The 19,252-nt window shown below is 48.6% G+C and overlaps 1 protein-coding gene across 6 annotated transcripts in view; it reads left to right on the forward strand.

Annotated features, from left to right (window-relative positions):
- DGKB (diacylglycerol kinase beta) overlaps positions 1 to 19,252 on the forward strand; it is an 889,407-nt gene that overhangs the window by 487,854 nt on the left and 382,301 nt on the right. For all 6 annotated transcript variants that reach the window (XR_012320016.1, XM_073677272.1, XM_073677273.1 and 3 more), the window contains one exon: positions 16,867 to 16,931. Coding sequence is in view for 5 of the 6 variants with exons in the window: in XM_073677272.1 (XP_073533373.1) it covers positions 16,867 to 16,931 (65 nt within the window). In the remaining variant the exon portion in view is untranslated. The remainder of the gene's footprint in view (positions 1 to 16,866; positions 16,932 to 19,252) is intronic.

The raw sequence follows: 19,252 nt of genomic DNA on the forward strand, positions 1-19,252 counted from the left end.
AGAGGGATGTTCGTCGGGTCCTGTTTAGGCTCAGGCAGAATCACCTCTATGCTAAATTTTGAGAAGTGCCTCTTCGAGCAGACCTCCCTTCCTTTCCTGGGCTATATTATCTCCCAGACAGGTCTACGAATGGACCCCGAGAAGCTCTCTGCCTTCTTCTAATGGCCCCGTCCGGAGGGGTTGAAGGCGATTCAGCGATTCCTGGGCTTCGCCAACTACTTCCGTCTCTTCATCCCGCACTTCTCTTCTCGGACTGCTCCCATCTCTGCGCTCACCCGTAAGGGAGCAAATCCCAAGGTATGGCTGCCCGAAGCTGAGGAGGCCTTCCTTTCCTTAAAGCAAGCCTTCTCCTCTGCCCCAGTGCTGCACCATCCAGACTGCAACAAACAGTTCTTCCTGGAGGTTGATGCTTCCTCCTCCGGAGCCGGAGCGGTGCTCACCCAAAAAACTTCATCCGGGAGAATGGTAACCTGCGGCTTCTTCTCCAAACTCTTCTCCTCGTCTGAGCACAATTACTCCATAGGAGACCAAGAACTGCTAGCCATCAAATTGGCACTGGAGGAGTGGCGTTACCTGCTTGAAGGGGCTCTATACCCAGTGATCATCTATACTGATCACAAAAATCTTGCATATCTCCAGAATGCCCAAAGACTCAATCCGCATCAGGCCCAGTGGTCTTTGTTCTTCGCTCGCTTCGACTTTATCCTACATTTCCGCCCGGCGGACAAGAATGTTAAAGCTGATGCCTTGTCCCAATCCTTCCTGTCCTCCGATCCTGAGGAGGAGCCTACGCACATCATCGACCCCTCCAAAGTAATGAGTATGGCCCCCTTAAATCTGACTTGTCTCCCACCCGGTAAGACGTTTGTAGCAGTTCCAGATCGGGAGAAGATTCTTCACTGGGGTCATTCATCTAAACTAGCCGGCCATGCCGGTCAGAAGAAACTTTCCTGCTCATTACCCGGCATTACTGGTGGCCCACCCTGCGCAAGAATGTAGTAGACTTCATCTCGGCCTGTTCGTCTTGTGCCCGCAACAAAGTTCCCAGACATCTTCCAGCCGGCCACCTCCTACCTCTTCCCGTACCTGCTGCCCCTTGGCAACACATTGCTATGGACTTTATTACAGATCTCCCTGTTTCTGCCGGCTGTACAGTCACTTGGGTGGTCGCCGACCGCTTTTCTAAACCGGCCCACTTCATCCCTCTGCCTGGTCTCCCGTCTGCATCAGAGCTGGCTAAAGACTTCTTCCTTCACATTTTCCGTCTCCATGGCCTACCCCTCCATATTGTGACGGATCGAGGGGTTCAGTTCACCTCACGCTTCTGGAGAGCTACGTGTAAGCTGCTGGATGTTACCCTGGATTTCTCCTCCGCTTACCATCCACAGTCCAATGGCCAAGTGGAGCGTATCAACCAGATCCTTACCAGCTACCTCCGGCACTTTGTTAATGCTCACCATACCGATTGGGTGGACCTCCTACCATGGGCCGAATTCTCCTACAACAACCATGAGAGCGAATCGACTTCCAAGTCCCCGTTCTTTGTAGTCAATGGTCAACATCCCCGAATTCCGTTTCCCGTCTCCGCTTCTGTTGACAACCCTGCCGCGGAGTCTCTGGTCAGCGAATTTTCCACCATTTGGGAGAATACTAGGTCCGCACTTCTTCAGTCCTCCGAGTGGATGAAGAGATATGCTAACAAGAGACGTCTGGATCCGCCTCAATTCCGTCCGGGAGACAAGGTTTGGCTCTACTCCAAATATGTTCGGCTCAAAATACCCTCTTACAAGTTGGGTCCTCGGTTCATCAGTCCATTTGAAGTCCTCAAACAAATCAACCCAGTGGCCTACAAGTTAAAACTCCCGGCCACCTTACGGATTCCCAACTCCTTCCACGTATCTCTCCTCAAACCAGTTGTGTTTAATTCTTTTTCCAACAATCCAGGTACTCCCCCTGCTCCGGTTTCCGCTGAGGACGTTTTTGAGGTAGAGAACATTCTGGCCACCAAGAGGGTAAGAAGAAAAAACTTTTTTCTGGTGGATTGGAAGGGGTTTGGCCCAGAGGAGCGAACTTGGGAACCCAGGGAGAACGTTCATGCCCTGCTACTTCTTGAAAAATTTCTTTCTGGCCTAAAAAAGAGGGGGCGTAAGGGAGGGGGTACTGTAGCATCGGCATCTCTGCCTTCTGCCAGGCAGAGACGCCGTCCCTCTCACCGCCGCGCTTCCTGCCTGGCGTCCTCCAGCGCTCTTCTTCCTGCTTCTGCTGCCGGCGCGCGCAGGTTCCCGGGCACTGTGCTTAGGGCGCGCGCTCCCTTCCTCTTAAAGGGGCCGCACGCGCCGCCCTAGGGAGTCCCCGGCCAATTGCCGGAGGTCCTCCCATATATAAGGCACCTCCTCCAAAATGGAGGTGCCCGAGCAACAGTTAATGCACAGTGTTCTAACCTCTGCTTCAGCCCTCAGGTCCCGCTGCTAGCCTGACTACTAGTCCTACCCGCCAGCCTATCAGTCCAGTCCGCCAGCCTGACTACTCTCCAGCCCGACAGTCTGTCTTCCATTCAGTCTGCCAGTCTGTCTATGGGCTTCACCCGCCTGCTTACCTGGAAGCACCTGCCTGATACCTGTCAGCCTACCTGGAGGCTCCTGCCTGTCACTTGCCATGACCACCTGTCTGCCTACCCGGAGGCTCCTGCCCGTCACTTGCCGTGACCACCTGACAGCCTACCAAAAGGCTTCCGCCTGTCACTTGCCATGACCACCTGTCTTCCTACCTGGAGGCTCCTGCCCGTCACTTGCCGTGACCACCTGACAGCCTACCTAGAGACTTCTGCCTGTCACCTGCTGTCTCTGCCAGTTCATCTACCTGGACCTCTTGTCAGCCTGCCTGCTGTGCCCATCTGCACTATCGGTCAGTCTCAGCCATCTGACCCGTGGGAGTCACCTGCTCTCTTACAAGGTTGTCCCCAGAGTAGCACCTAGTCCCTCTGCTCGGTCCCTCCCTGGTCACGGAGTCGTTAGCCACCGTACGATCCGAGTTGATATTAGTTACCCCCCTCTGGGTCCCTACTTGCACTGCAGCACAGAGGTTCCACCACCCGAATCCGTAACACCCCCCTAGTAAAACTTAGTACTCCTGGACTGAAGCAATTTTCAAAACAGGTTAACAATAACTCTTCCCTTTATGGGAGGCACATCTCTTGAATGTTACAGGTGTAAAAACATAATAAATATATACAAGTTAGAGCGTCCTCAGAGTCTTACAAGTTAATGGTGTCCATCTCACCGGTGAAAGAACATGAGGCACATGAGGGACCTGCCTGAAAACCCTCAACGTAGGCCCTGGGCGTGGCTACAGGGCATAGGTGATCCAGGTGCTGGACCACGTCTTCCACCACGCCAAACGGGTTTTTGTTCCGTGGTCATCTAAGGGGCACTCCAGGGAGTGCAACTGCATACATAAGAGTTTTTGGGCTGCTCACAGTCCTCAGCCACTGAGTCCTTTATATATATACCCTTACGGGTAACTAATGTTCATATAAATTGTCCACCATAAGCTGAAACCAATAAATAAATACATGAAAATCACACAAGAATAACATACCCCAGGGGCAACTATTTATACTATTGGTATTTCTACTTATTCACTGAACCTGACAGGGGCCTGGCCTTTGGTGCTACGTGTTGATCTGCGTAGTACGGGAGTGTGGATGGTATCTGTGTCTGCACCGTCTGCTACCCTGTCAGTTCTACGTGTGGGTAGATTGTAAAACTGCCTTAACCTCTCTATGGGACTGGCAAGTGTACCATTGCCTTGGCCTTCTTGCTCTGCTCCAGCTGGGGATCCTTCTTCCGTGGATTCTTCTTGAGCAGGCTCTTCTGGGGCACTTACAGGTTCTACTTGCTGTGGAGGATCTTCTGGCTGTTGGTAGAAGGGGATCACAGGTATTATCACTGCTCCATCCAATTGAGGCCAATCTGCCGGGAAATCTCCTAATTCAGTGTGGAGTACTTCTTCTTTAGGCTCCTCCGGTATGGTAAGAGGCACTTCTTCCTGGGGCTTCAAAAGACCTGAACACAACTTCAGGTGGTCTCTTGATACCGTCGCAGTTGTTCTTCCTCCGTCTCTACTAATTAGGCAGGTCTTCCTATTATCGAATCTGGAGTTCAACACAGTGTAGGGTTCTCTCTCCCACTGGTCGTCAAGTTTGTGGCTTCTCCTTTTTCTTTTTAGCACAACTTCTCCAGGTGAAAAGGGTTCTGCTGGTGCACTCTTGTTGTACTGTGCTTCCTGCTTGTCTCTTACCCTATTCAGACTGTCTTCGACACAGGCTTGTACTCTCCTGTACTGTTCCTGTCGTTGTATCCCAGTCCTCAGTGGACATATCTGCTTCGGGTTCTACTACACCAAGCTCCAGGTCCATGGACAACTTTCCGGGTCTTGCTCACATGAGATATGCTGGAGTACAATTGGTGGAACTCACAGGTATGTGGTTGTACAAATCTACCAGGTCAGGTAGCTTGTCGGGCCACTGGTTTCTTTCCTCTAGCGGTAAGGTCTTCAACAGGTCGATGACGATGTTATTCATCTTTTCACATAACCCATTGGTTTGGAGGTGGTACGGTGCAGTCCGGATCTTCTTACACCCGTACAGATGGCAGAACTCCTTGAACAATTCGGCTTCAAAGGCAGGGCCTTGAACTGTCAGCACCTGCTCCGGGTATCCATGGGGCCTGCGGAAGTATGCTTGAAACGTCTTTGCTGCAGTTTCCGCCGTCAGATCCTTGACGGGGGTGACCACCAGGAACCGGGAGTAGTGATCCACCATGGTCAGGGCATAGGAATATCCTGACCTGCTGGGTGACAGCTTGACATGATCCAGGGCCACGATCTACAAGGGTCGAGTTGTCTTGATGGGTTGCAGGGGTGCCTTCTGGCTGCTGTAGTCTTTTCTTCTGAGGCTACAGGGTTCACAATCCCGGAACCATCTCTCTATGGAACTGCGCATTCCAACCCAATAAAACCGACCTTTCAGCAGGGTTTCTAGCTTCTTCCAGCCAAAGTGCCCCGCTTGATCGTGGTAGGTCTCCAACCCCATCTGGATGTCCGTCCTAGGCACTACGATCTGCCATACCATCTCATGGGTCCTCGGGTTGACTTACCTTCGGCACAGCTTCTCTATATAGATAAACAGCCGGCTTCTCTCATTCCACAGTTGCTTGGCTTGTGGAGACGCGTCCTTCTCCTGGGAGGATCCCTCCTGGGTTATCAGCTCTTTGATACGACTGACAACCGGGTCGCTGTCCTGGGTCTCCTTCCAGCTGTGGTGAGGCAAAGGGTTTAACGTCTTACCGCGATGCCTCCTGGAGGCTCGTTGCTCGTGGACCATTCCATTACGGTGGAAGACAGGTAGCTCAATCTCCTCTAGGTCATCCACTTCTTCTTCAGTGTCCAACCTGTGAGGCATCCTGGACAGGGCATCGGCGTTGGCATTCTTCCGGCCTGCCCGGTACTTAATGGTGAACTGGTAGTTTGACAGCCGAGCCATCCATCGTTGTTCCATGGCTCCTAACTTGGCTGTTTCTAGATGAGTCAAGGGGTTATTATCAGTGTAGGCAGTGAACTTACTGGAGGCTAGGTAGTGCTTGAACCGCTCAGTGATGGCCCAGACCAGGGCCAGGAACTCCAACTTGAAGCTGCTATAGTTCTCTGGGTTCCTCTCGGTCGGGCGGAGCTTCCTGCTTGCATAGGCGATCACCTTCTCTCGGCCATTCTGCTTCTGGCTTAACACAGCTCCTAATCCCTCGTTGCTGGCATCAGTGTACAGCAGGAACGGTTGGCTGTAGTCAGGGTAGGCTAGGATCTCTTCGCCGGTCAGGATCTCCTTCATCACCTCAAAGGATTCAGCTTGCTCCTTACCCCACTGGAACGGGGAGTTTCTGCCTCTCCCGGACTGTTCTACCAGGAGATCTTGTAAAGGCACCACTTTCTTGGTATAGTCCTTCACAAACCTCCGGTAATACCCGACTAGTCCCAGGAACTGAAGTACCTCCTTGAGGCTCTTCGGCTCCGGCCATTTCCGAATGGCAGTGACCTTCTCCAGGTCCGGTGGTACTCCTTCTGGACTGACGATGTGCCCCAGGTACTGTACCTTTCGCTTGAGCAGGTAGCATGTGGAGGTCTTCAGCTTCAACCCATACCGGGACAGCGACTTAAATACCTCTGCCAGGTGCTTCAAATGGTCCTCGTACATTTTGGAGTACACTATCACGTCATCCAGGTATAGCAGTACAGTCTCGAAGTTGCGATGTCCCAGGCAGCACTCCATCAATCTCTGGAACGTTCCGGGGGCATTGCAGAGGCAAATGGCATACTATTGAACTCGCAGAGTCCCATCGGGGTAGTGAAGACCGTCTTTTCCCGATCCTCCTCAGCAACAGCTACTTGCCAGTACCCACTAGTGAGGTCAAGGGTGGAGAAGTAATTTGCAGACTTTAATGCAGCCAGGGATTCCTCTATACGGGGTAAAGGGTATGCATCTTTGTGTGTTATGCGATTTACCTGTCTTTAATCTACACACATTCTCATGCTTCCATCCTTTTTCCTGACTAGGACCAGGGGAGCTGCCCAGGGACTGCAGCTATCCCTTACTACCCCTGCCTTCTTCATGTCGTGCAACATCTCCTTCGCCTTCTGGTAGTGTGCTGGTGGTATGGGCCTGTAACGTTCTTTGATGGGTGGATGGTCACCTGTGGGTATATGGTGTTGTACCCCTTTAATCCTCCCAAAGTCTAGTGGGTGTTTACTGAATACCTGCTCGTATTCCTGAACAACCCGGTGTACACCCTGTTTCTTATAGGCAGGAGTGGTGTCTGTCCCAACATGGAGCTGTTGACACCAATCCTCCACCTGGGTTCCTGGGTCATTATCCTCCACTTTGTCAGGTGAGGTTAAAGACTCCGCCGTGTGTACGGAGTTGTTATCTACTGTGTACAGTTTGGCAACAGTGGCGTAGCGTGTAATCTAATCTCGTCCTCCCGATAGTTTAGGATGCGTACGGGCACCCTCCCATTGCGTACATCCACTACCCCTCTGGCAGTCAAGGGTGTAGGTCTATGCTCCGAGCTAAGGGGCTCTACTACCGCCTCGTAGCTCCGTCCTTTGAGACCTATTGCTGCTCTACACCAAATCAGCATCTCACTTATCGGGGGAATCACAATGGGTATCGGGTCTGTCACCCGTACATTACCAATTTCACCACCTGATAGCTTTACCTGTTGCTGTACATAAGGGCTCGGATCTCTTTCTGGAGTACCCTCCTCTGCCCTGGTCTGGCGGTGTCAGCCATCTGTTGGTGCAAGAACATCACTTCTCCCAAACAGTTACTAACAATATTTGTGCCATGTACCATATACAAGTCTGTATCATCAGGATTAGTCTCTACTACAATTAGTCCCTGGTCCTTCAGTTCCACTCTTCCCACATTTACTGCCACATCCTTAACCCCGACTAGGTTAAGGAGGAGGCCATTAGAGGCATAAATGGAAAGGTTGGGATCTGGCGGGTGAAGTTCATCTATGGACCAGAACCTTTTGTAGAGGACATCAGGCATGATGGTTACCTGAGATCCTGTGTCCAGCAGGGCAGGTGTCGCGATAACGTCCAGCACAATGGACAGGAAAGGTCTTCCTCCCATGAACCAGCGGTACCAGTTTAATGGGCCTGGTTGGTCTACTCCTGGGTGTCGGCCCTCGGCCCCAGGGTTTCCTCGTTTAAAGGGCAGGTCCGCGTGGTGTGGCCTACTTTATTACAGCGGTAGCAGATGAAGTCTTCTGGAGGGCGCCGTTGGTTGTTGGTCCTCCCACGGGGTGGCGTTGTCCTCCTCCGGGGTGGCGTTGTCCTCCTTCTTCTTCTCATCCAGGGGACATCCTCAGGGCTATCGGCTAGCAGGGTCCTTCCTTCCGGCTCAGGCTCCGTCTGTAGCTGCAGGGTGCTCATGACAGTGGCCAGGGTTTTACTTAACTGGCGCACTTCAGAGCGTAAGCTGTCCAGCTCGCTAGGGGGCACTGTTTGCATCCTTGTTTCAGCCGTCAATGGAGAAGCAGTGGGTGCTGCGGGCTCTGGGGTGGCCCCACCCTGGTAATGCTGGATAGCAGTGTCTGTTGTTTCCAGGGGCTGCAGGCCCTTTATAGCCATGTCCTTAAGGGTGTCAAAGGTGGCATCTGGATGGTCTAAGGCCCACCACCGTACAGTTCTGCTCTCTTCCTGGGACTTCAACCCCCGGATGAATTGTTCCGTCAGCATTTTATTTTCCTCATGGATGCTGGCTGGACTAACCTGTTTCAGGGCCCGCAGGGCCTCCTGTAAGCGCCAGACATAGTCCCGGATACTGTCCTCGGGTTTCTGGACACACTGGTAGAACCTCATCCAGAGATCTGTCTCAGTGTGGTTTTCAAACGCTGTTTACAATCTTTTAAAGATGATGGACACTGATTCTTGGTCTGCGGCTGGCCAGGTTTCAACTTCTCGCTCAGCGGCACCAGTCAATTGTCCTAACACTACAGCGGCTCTCTGCTTGCCAGTCATAGAATACATATCCAGTATGCCGCATATTTTCCTCTTGAATCCGGACAGTGTGTCCAGTTTACCATTATACTGGGGGAACCAGTTTGCTCCAGGGATATACGGCAGGGCCATAGGTATCAACGGAGATACGACCCCTGCTGGTGGAGCGGCCGCTCCGGCCTGTGTAGTGCCGGGCGCAGGTTGGGCATCAGGAGCGTTAACCGGTGCTCCGGCGGCTTGCTGGTCGTCGGCCATGGTTGCGCCCCCCCTAGTGAACCGGAGCCTACCTTCTTCAACAGGTAGGCCGCAGCTCCGCGGGCGACGGTCTTCTTTCAGGACCTTGCGTCACTCGCGTCTGACGTCAGAGCATCCTCTGGCTCCTTCCAGGACCTGACGCTTCCTAGTACGACATCAGGGGCGGGGCGTGTCCTGGGCTTCGCGCGCTTACAGCAGTTACGCCCCTCTTCTTCCCGCGCGGCAACAGGAAAAATGGCGGATATGGCGGGAAAAACTTCAGGAATGGCAGGAAAACTTCACCACAGTGAGTAACACAGTCTTTTAAGGTGCACAGTACCCAGTGGCAACGGGCACGGAATCCTGTTCGTGACGCCAAAACAGCTGACTCGCCCCCAAGGCCGTGGGGTACTCGGCAGCCGGGCCTCTGGTTGCCGGGGGATATCACGGTGGCTGGCCCGGTCCGTGACCCTGGACAGTCAGTGAAATGGGGGGAAACTTTTATATGGGGTTTTCAGGATTTTTCGTGACGCCACCTGTGGTGTCTGGTGAGGATCACCAGCGCTGCAACAGTCCTCTGAGGCAGATGGTAGGGCAGCTTGTGATGGAATGGCTCCCTACAGGTGGAGCGGGCCTCAGGGCAGCGTGGGGGATGTACTGGATGGCGGTGCAGGGGAGAGACGGCAGGACGGTCCCGGAGGAAGGACGGACACTCACACGGGGGTAAGCTTTAGTACCTTTACTGGTGATGCTGCAGGCACGGTCCAGGGTACTTCAGGTGAAGGGCGCACTTCTGTACTCTCCCCAGTGAGCGGGTATAGGGCCTCCTGATCTGTTGCTTTATTCTCTAAGCTTCTGGCCTGCCTGGAGCTGGGCCTAGCTTTGTTACTGTCTCTCTCTGCACCTGCTGACCTGGTGGTAGGGCCTTCTTTTTGGAGATCACTCTCCCTGGACGCTGGGACCTCTGTGACTCCTAGCCCTGGTACTACAATCAGCATTAGGTGGACCTGGGACCTGTAGTTCTCCAGGGGTTCCGGTGGTTCCTACTGGGTATAAGGAGTCCCTGTAGGCGCGGACCCTGTGTCCGGTATATAAATCGGGGTGAGCTTACTTTGCTTCTCTGCCCCCTTAGTTGCACTCTCCTTTTCCTATTGCCGTCGACGACACTCAGGGCCCTCACTACTTGGCAGGTGGCTTGCTGCGTCTTCACTGCTCTCTGCTCACTGTGAGCTGTGTTCCTCTCTGAACACACTGACTAGACTGTACTGTAACTGAAAACTGAACTCCAACTCTAAACTGAGCTGCCTAGCTCCACCCTCCCTATATATGTCCCTAACGGGCTCCCTCTGCTGGTCTGAGGTGGAAGGTGGAGGTGTATGAATGTAGTGAGGGCCTCTTGTGGAGAAGTCCATCCATACACCCTTCTGGGTTCAGTGGCACCAATGCGCAGCAGGGGCGCCACATAAGCTCTTATGATCAGCGAGGTCGTCTCTCTCCTATAGAGTGTAAGCTCTTATGGTCAGTGGGGTCCTCTCTCTCCTGCAAAGTGTTAGCTCTTATGGTCAGCGGGGTCCTTTCTCTCTCCTGTAGAGTGTAAGCTCTTATGGTCAGCAGGGTCCTCTCTCTCTCTCCTGTAGAGTGTAAGCTCTTATGGTCAGCAGGGTCCTCTCTCTCCTGTAGAGTGTAAGCTCTTATGGTCAGCAAGGTCCTCTCTCTCTCCTGTAAAGTGTAAGCTGGGGCCAGATGTTTTACACCGAGGGGCAATGGGGCCGGATGTTATACACTGGGGGCAATGGGGCCAGATGTTATACACTGGCGGCAATGGGGCTGGATGTTATACACCGGAGCTGAGGGGCCATATGTTATACTCCGAGGGGCAATGGAGCCGGATGTTATACACTGGGGACAATGGGGCCAGATTTATACACCAGGGACAATGGAGCCAGATGTTATACACTGGGGTCAATAGGGCCAGATGTTATACACTGGGGTCAATAGGGCCAGATGTTATACACTGGGGGCAATAGGGACGGATGTTATGCACCGGGGGCAATGGGACCAGATGTTACACACTGGTGGCAATGGGGCCAAATATTATTCACTGGGGGCTGTGGGGCCGGATGTTATTCACTGGGGGCTGTGGGGCCGGATGTTATACACTGGGGGTGAGGGGCCAGATGTTATACACTGGGGGCAATGAGGCCGGATGTTATACTGAGGGGGCAATGGGGACGGATGTTATACAGTGGGGTCAATGGGGCCAGATGTTATTCACTGGGGGCAATGGTTTAAGAATTCAATGTTTAAGACGTGCGGCTGAATCCTTTTGTCCATATAATGTGTCTTTGCCTTTTTCCTCTGCTGTGAGATGCCCCTGTGCAGCCGCCCTCCTGGCACAACTTCTTCACTGATGCTTAGTGTAACGATGCTAAGTTCGTAGTTGTACCTTGCAGCCAAAAAGGACTCTGAAAACTCCTCTCCAAAATGTCCTCTTTCGGACCAATACTACCAGTGATGTGTGAGAGTTGTTGGTCCTCCTGATGATTTTGCATTGGTTCATGTTGTCGCCCTGCTTGCAGGTCATGGGTTCCTATAAGCTCCGTCTTCTACATCTCGTACAGATTTTTTTCTTTGCTTCCCTTATGTAAAGTTGACAGTATCCTGCAGATGTTTCTTTCTCTTGACATCACTCTTGTTGTTACATTTCTTAATTTTAAAGACTAGGACTCATTATAATGGATTCTATGAAGCAGATAGTTAGTAGGTAACGTATATTCAGCGATGGATCTAAACTCCAGCTGATTGAACCAGCAGCTGTGGGACTTCATTATCTTTTGAAAGGCGGCTCGCCACACCAGCTGGTCCCCATTCGAAGGGCATGACATCATTTTCACTATACTAGTCATAAATGTAACAATTGTGTAGCGACAAAAGTTCTCGCAGCGTGGTCGTTGTTTTTTTTGCTTTTTTTACAAAATAAAGTAGAGAGCGGCTGAATGAAGCTGACAGACCAAGACAAAGTACAGCAGAAGACGAGAGGACGCTAAAAGTACAAGTGCGCATGGAAACTTCAGAATATCGTAAATGCTACCTGTTCTTCACTCTTCTTTGCCTGTACACACTATGGCCTCGATTCGTCAAAGCATTTTCGCCACATTTCTGTCTTCAAACACTTTGAAAAGTTGCAAAACTCTTGTGCAACTTGATGTTGCGCAAAAATGTTGCGTTTTCACAAAAGTTTCGGCTAGTGGGTAAGGCATGTATGGGATGAGGCGTGACAAAGCCTGCCTGATAAATATATCAAAACTTGTGCCATCACTTATCCCAGAAATGTTACTCCATTCCTGGACAGGACTAACATTTCTGGCGAGGTGGACGCCACTAATACGATGCACCAAATTCATTAAGTGGCAGATGTCTCTTATTCCTGCCCTCTCCTCTAAGACTAGTGTGTAAAATGCCAGTCTTAATGAATTGGGGCCCAAAGTATTCAGAAACTCAGTAAATAAATTGTAGTAGGGGGAGGAGGGGGATGCAGCTGCAGATATATGCTAAGAGAGTGGAAGAGGAGCAGAAGTGGGGAGACATCTCACGAGCTCATGTGAAAAACATTATAGGTGTTTGGGCAGTAGGAGACTACACCAAAGAAACGGTAAATACTTCAGTAAAGACTCATAAAGTATGGGCAGAAAAGTAAATATGGTTATTGTTATGGGCTTACCTGATCAGGCAGACTTGCTATGCCATAGCTCAGAGTGAGTAGCACGGACCAGAGGCATTGATGCAGCAGAACTGCGCCAGTTGGACTTCTTGTGATATTGCAAGGAATAGTAGAGCTGGATATGCATTATTGTACATACAGTACAGACCAAAAGTTTGGACACACCTTCTCATTTAAAGATTTTTCTGTATTTTCATGACTTTGAAAATTGTACATTCACACTGAAGGCATCAAAACTATGAATTACCACATGTGGAATTATATACTTAACAAAAAAGTGTGAAACAACTGAAAATATGTCTTATATTCTAGGTTCTTCAAAGTAGCCACCTTTTGCTTTGATGACTGCTTTGCACACTCTTGGCATTCTCTTGATGAGCTTCAAGAGGTAGTCACCGGAAATTGTTTTCACTTCACAGGTGTGCCCTGTCAGGTTTAACAAGTGGGATTTCTTGCCTTATAAATGGGGTTGGGACCATCAGTTGTATTGTGCAGAAGTCTGGTGGATACACAGCTGATAGTCCTATTGAATAGACTGTTAGAATTTGTATTATGGCAAGAAAAAAGCAGCTAAGTAAAGAAAAACGAGTGGCCATCATTACCTTAAGAAATGAAGGTCAGCCAGTCCGAAAAATTGGGAAAACTTTGAAAGTGTCCCCAAGTGCAGTTGCAAAAACCATCAAGCGCTACAAAGAAACTGGCTCACATGAGGACCGCCCCAGGAAAGGAAGACCAAGAGTCACCTCTGCTTCTGAGGATAAGTTTATCCGAGTCATCAGCCTCAGAAATCGCAGGTTAACAGCAGCTCAGATTAGAGACCAGGTCAATGCCACACAGAGTTCTAGCAGCAGACACATCTCTTCAACAACTGTTAAGAGGAGACTTTGTGCAGCAGGCCTTCATGGTAAAATAGCTGCTAGGAAACCACTGCTAAGGACAGGCAACAAGCAGAAGAGGAGGTGTGATGGTGTGGGGGTGCTTTGCTGGTGACACTGTTGGGGATTTATTCAAAATTGAAGGCATACTTAACCAGCATGGCTACCACAGCATCTTGCAGCGGCATGCTATTCCATCCGGTTTGCGTTTAGTTGGACCATCATTTATTTTTCAACAGGACAATGACCCCAAACACACCTCCAGGCTGTGTAAGGGCTATTTGACCAAGATAGAGAGTGATGGGGTGCTACGCCAGATGACCTGGCCTCCACAGTCACCAGACCTGAACCCAATCGAGATGGTTTGGGGTGAGCTGGACCGCAGAGTGAAGGCAAAAGGGCCAACAAGTGCTAAGCATCTCTGGGAACTCCTTCAAGATTGTTGGAAGACCATTTCCGGTAACTACCTCTTGATGCTCATCAAGAGAATGCAAAGAGTGTGCAAAGCAGTCATCAAAGCAAAAGGTGGCTACTTTGAAGAACCTAGAATATAAGACATATTTTCAGTTGTTGCACACTTTTTTGTTAAGTATATAATTCCACATTTGTTAATTCATAGTTTTGATGCCTTCAGTGTGAATGTACAGAAGGTGTGTCCAAACTTTTGGTCTGTACTGTAGATCACCGAAACTGGAAGCACTAGATGCAGCAGAGCTAAATGTGCATCAACGATGAGTAGACAGTCAGGCACCTAGTTTCAATAATGCAGATTGCATACAGGAAAAGCAGAGTTGAGCAGGCAATCAGGCACCTTGTTGTAGCACTGTGGATAACACACAGGAACAACAGAGTTGACTCAGCAATCAGGCAACTGGTTGCAGGAGTGCAGATTGCACACAGGAACAACAGAGGTGAGTGTGCGGACAGCACCTTGGAATAGCTAAGACGAGAGGAGAAGACTGCCAGGTACCTTGTAGCCGCAGAGTTAAGGGTGTGGACACCATCAGGAGCAGCAGATGTTGGTAGTAGAGCTTGATATGTTGTATAGCTGTGCATAAATCAGGCACTTGGCTACAGCAAAAATGTGGCTAAAATCCTCGGAAGCACATGGTAGCAGAATGCACTACTAACTTAACTCTCAGGCAGCGTGTAGCCATCTGAGCCGGCCATAAAAAGCCTTAGATGATGACATCAGAGGTGCATGCTGAGTTACCATATCAACCCATTGTGGCTAGCACTTCAAAAGCCAAATGTAGGGAAAAGAAGCAAAGCCCGGTGCTGGAGCCGGAACAGTTTCTTGGGCATCAGCAGGATTTCACACCCCAGTCTATGTACATGCACATGTAGCTCTATAAAAGTCAAGTCCAGTAATACCTTTACACGGCCGGTTCGTGCCTCCATTACTGAGAAATCAGGGCTTAAATTAATATGCGAAGGAGACTGAAGAGCTATGGTAGATCCGAAGCCTCTGTCACTCCATGCACAGAGGGGGTGTATTTGTGAAGGAGACAAGTAGGGGCAGAAAGAAGAGCACAGGAGATGAGCGGATAATTGGAAATCCGAATTTGCCGGCTTTGCCGAATTTTCCACGGAGATTTGATTTGCAGTGAATAAATTTGAGAGGAACTCAATATGGGAAAGGGGAGGAGAGAGAGGAAGAGAGAGACCCTGCAAGAATAACACATATAATTTCAATATGTTCTGTCTTCCCTGGGGAAACTGGAGATGGGATCCAGCCATGTCATACATGTCACCAGTCCTGCGGCCAACAGTGCTCCACTGGGAACCGCTCATCTCCGATAACCCAGGGGTGTACTAACTACCACTGTAAATGGTATGATAAGCTAGGATGTGGTGTCATAGCTGCAGTGTATTATGAGGAAGTCTGCTCAGCCGCGCAAAACTATATTACCCCCCTCTCTGATGCTTCGCAAGGGGAGGTGACAGGTACAATTTTTTTATTTTTTTTTGCTAATCAAATCTCAAAATGTTCGAATTTGAGTAGAACCAAAAATTTCAGGAAACTTGTCTCAAACTCGATCATCCGAGGATTGATCCGCTTATCCCTCTAGGGTACAAAAATGGGCACAAAGGGGGGCAAATGTATATTATTACTGTGTGGGAACAGAAATAGGGGCTTAAGGGTTAAGCAAATTTGGGTTTCCTCTCTTTTCATGGTGCATGCCTCCTTACAGGAGCGGGAACAGACAAAAGAGGCCCCTGTGAAGAATATGGGCCATTTCCCGTCCAATAACTCATCATAATGCACATTTGCACCTGCTATGGAGGAAGTAGGGTGCCCCGTTAGCTCTGGGGCCCCTGTGAGGCTGCACAGGTTGCACCAATGGTATGTCCGCCCCTGCCCCTTTAGAGGAACTGGGTCCTCTACTCTACGTCCATATGCTTTTTTCATATGGGAAATCGTAGCATGCTTCATTGGGATTTTCCTTCCATTTATGACTTGCGATGGAGCATTATATGGCGGCACAGACTTAGCAGCCATGCACATGGCGCTGCCGTATACACAAAGTCTTAGATTATTCCAGCACCACAGTAATATTCCTCCATGACGTTCATTCTCAGGCTTATGTTTCTTATTGATACATTTGTGTATGTATTGTATATCGTTTTTTACCATTCACTTCCACCGTACATCTAAGTGGCACTTTAGAGAAATACGGTATAATCAGCATCGAGACTCATGTCAAAATAATGTTGTCATCGCCTCCGCTCAGTGAATAAGCCAAGTCCACGTTGTAGATGTCCTTAATAATCTATGTAATTTGCTCACAAATCTCCAGCGCAAAACGTTTCCTGTTTCGGAGACAAGAGTATTAATAACGAATAATGTATGAATGAAAAACTTCCTTTGTCTAGGAAGATACGACCGTGCAGGGAATAGCGATATGGATTTTTAGTTGCAGTTGACGCTGATGCTTTTGGATGGAGATTTTTTTCAGGCTATTTGTCTTGAGTAAAAAGTATTTCACCTCAATAGTATCGATGGTTATCCCATCGCAATTATAGGGTTTAATGGAAGGTGGGATGGTAGCATTGCGTAAGGCTGGACACCGGTAGATACATCACTGTCTGGACACGATTCATAAAACATAAGAGGGTTGTGAAGTCATAAGACATGGAAATGTATCTCAATAATCCCTTCCTTGGATTTATGTCTGCATTGTCTTCTGTTTACGCCTGGACTAAATGTACAGGTCCATGCAAAACAAGAAAATTTGACTTTACTTAACTCTTATGTCCAACTCCATTTTCTCCGCCGCACAAGGGTCTAGGAAGTGGAGATATTAAGAGTTGCTGGAGACATGAGGTCACCGGATGGTGGCACACCTGAAGTAGTCATTGCATTTGGGAACTCTCTACCTATGTCATATCGGTGCTCTATACATTTGAGTATACGTGGACAGCAAAAAAGGCAAATTAAAAATAAAATAATAAAATAATTTTTTTGTCTTACAGGATGCATCCATCGCTCACAGATTTCACATGATGCGAGAAAAACATCCCGAAAAGTTCAACAGCAGGTAAGAGGTCCAGGAATATATATATTTTTTTTTTATAAAATTGCATCTTATATTCCTATTACTCATTTGCATTTGGTGGAAAAACAACGTTGTGGTGTCCATCCTCCTGAAGCCCAACCTTCCAACTCCAAATTGTGAGCCCAAAGTTCTAGGAATGGCCCCAACTGGTTCTACGAGTTACTCTTTTAAAGCAAATCTCCACTCTTCTCATCATACAAGAACCTTAATTATTCCGTTGACACAGCCATATGAGGACTTTCTTTTTATAGTGTCATGTACTGACAAGGGACTCTGCACACCTATCCAATCCCTCGAACTAGGGGCACCCTAGGCTATCCCTGCCCCTGGGATTACCCCAGATGGTGGAGATGCCGGGGTCTTGTACCATGCTTTTCTCCTATCTTAACCCTTGTCTGTCCCCACCCCCACCCAGGGAGGTGTAAGGCCAAAGCGTATTGTAAAACACTAACCAGACAGACAGGGGTAAACAGAGAGGGATGAAAGAAAACTATAACCATACAAATTCACTCACAAATCAACAGAATGGAAATCAAGGGAATAGTAGGAGGGGTAAACCAAATGGGAGAGGATTAGGATAAACACACAACACCAAATCCACGCAGATATCTCCTGTAAACGACACAAACCGACTGCTACTAATTCAGAACTCTCCTTCACTACCAAAGCAGGAAGTTGTAACTATCACTGGCAACTCCCAAGTGCCAGTGGCGAGCATATATACCAGATAGGAGTGGCCAACACTGAACAGCTGAGTCAATTCAGAATGGAAAGCTCCAGGAGATCAACTAAACTGATTAACCCTTGTAATGACAGAGCATGAAAAATCTGCACTGTTTAATAGAATGGTGAAGCCGTTCTAATCAGTGCAGGAGTTTGTGTAACCACACGCCGCCATCTTCTGGCCCCTCTCTGTAACGGTATCCCCGTGACACACAGGATGAGTTGTAGTGTTGTCATTTATTTTACTATAAAATATATTTAAAAACAGGCAAAAAAATCCCCTTTTTTTAATCCAGATGTTTGTGGCCGATTCATCAAAATCTTAGTGACATTCTCACATTTCATTCTAAAAAGGCGCAAATAGGGCAAAAGACAAAAAAATCCATCAACTCGCTTGCACCATTTTAAAAAATTTGGTGCAAAGAAGAATTTTGACAAAGAATACAAGACAACAAAGAAGTCTCTTAAAAAAAACAAAAACGCAAATGACTAATAATGGCTTTCATCTTTTTATATTAAAAAATAAAAAATCTTCTAGTGTTTTGGAAATCACCATAAGTAATAATCAGTCTTGGAGGATGCAATGTTGTTCTTGTCATTGAAACTACAGAATCCAGGATTGGACCTCTCTAACTTTCTAGGGCTTGTTGATCACCAAATGTAGCGTGGATGATTTTTATTCAGTCGACTTCATACAAAATCTCCTTTTATCGGGTTACACTCTTATTTTATTTCATACCAAGACAAACAATGGTGTGATAGAAGTTTATATGTACTTGGTGGTTGTATAATGATTATAATATTGTGTGCATGAAGCCTTAAGTAAGTTTTACAAATATGGCTACAACACTTCTCCTCCGTCATGGGCGTAGACCCCCAATTCACCGTGTGAGCCCAATCTCTGCCGCATGGGAGGACCAACGTGCTGCAGGAGAGGTAGCGTATGGATAGGTGACAGGTGAATATTATGTATTTATTATTTTTAACCCCTTCCCTCCCCTTTTTTTTACAGTGCTTTGGATTTTGCATAGACCTCTGAGCATAATAAATGTCTTTTCACAGAAATCGGCCACTTTTGTTTCTAACCTGTCTTACTCGGAATGGATTGAATCTGCCGGCCGAATCAAACAAATCTGCCCAAAATGGGTTTTGGGGCATTTGCTAATTTCTAGTGGGAACACGATTTGCCATATGAAGGTGTTCTCCACTGTTCTGTGCCTTATCCATACATGCCACCCATCAATGGCAGCGACCAGGGCGGAACCTCTCCAGTATCATGATAATCGGTAATAGTTATTATCCCAGGAGAATCCCTTAAGTCCATGAACCTTGAGCGATAAGCTCTTGAGTAAATGGTATTATCAGAGAAATCTGTTTGTTTCTCCACTTATGAGCCACACCTTCTCCTCCTCCCTGCCCCCTGAACTCATCATTCACTTTGAAAAACTGCTAAAATCTGTTTTGCTCAAGACAAGGTGGACTGACATCTCACTGAGGAATCAGATTAAAGCTTTCTATTAAAATCTATAGTGAAGGAGGGAGGAGCGAGAGCAAAGAGAGTGAGAGAAAAGCAGAAAGAA

The sequence above is a fragment of the Phyllobates terribilis genome, unplaced genomic scaffold (genome assembly GCF_046119375.1).
Source record: "Phyllobates terribilis strain yellow unplaced genomic scaffold, ASM4611937v1 Scaffold_4__5_contigs__length_816908805, whole genome shotgun sequence".
NCBI classification, from domain to species: Eukaryota; Metazoa; Chordata; class Amphibia; order Anura; family Dendrobatidae; genus Phyllobates; species Phyllobates terribilis.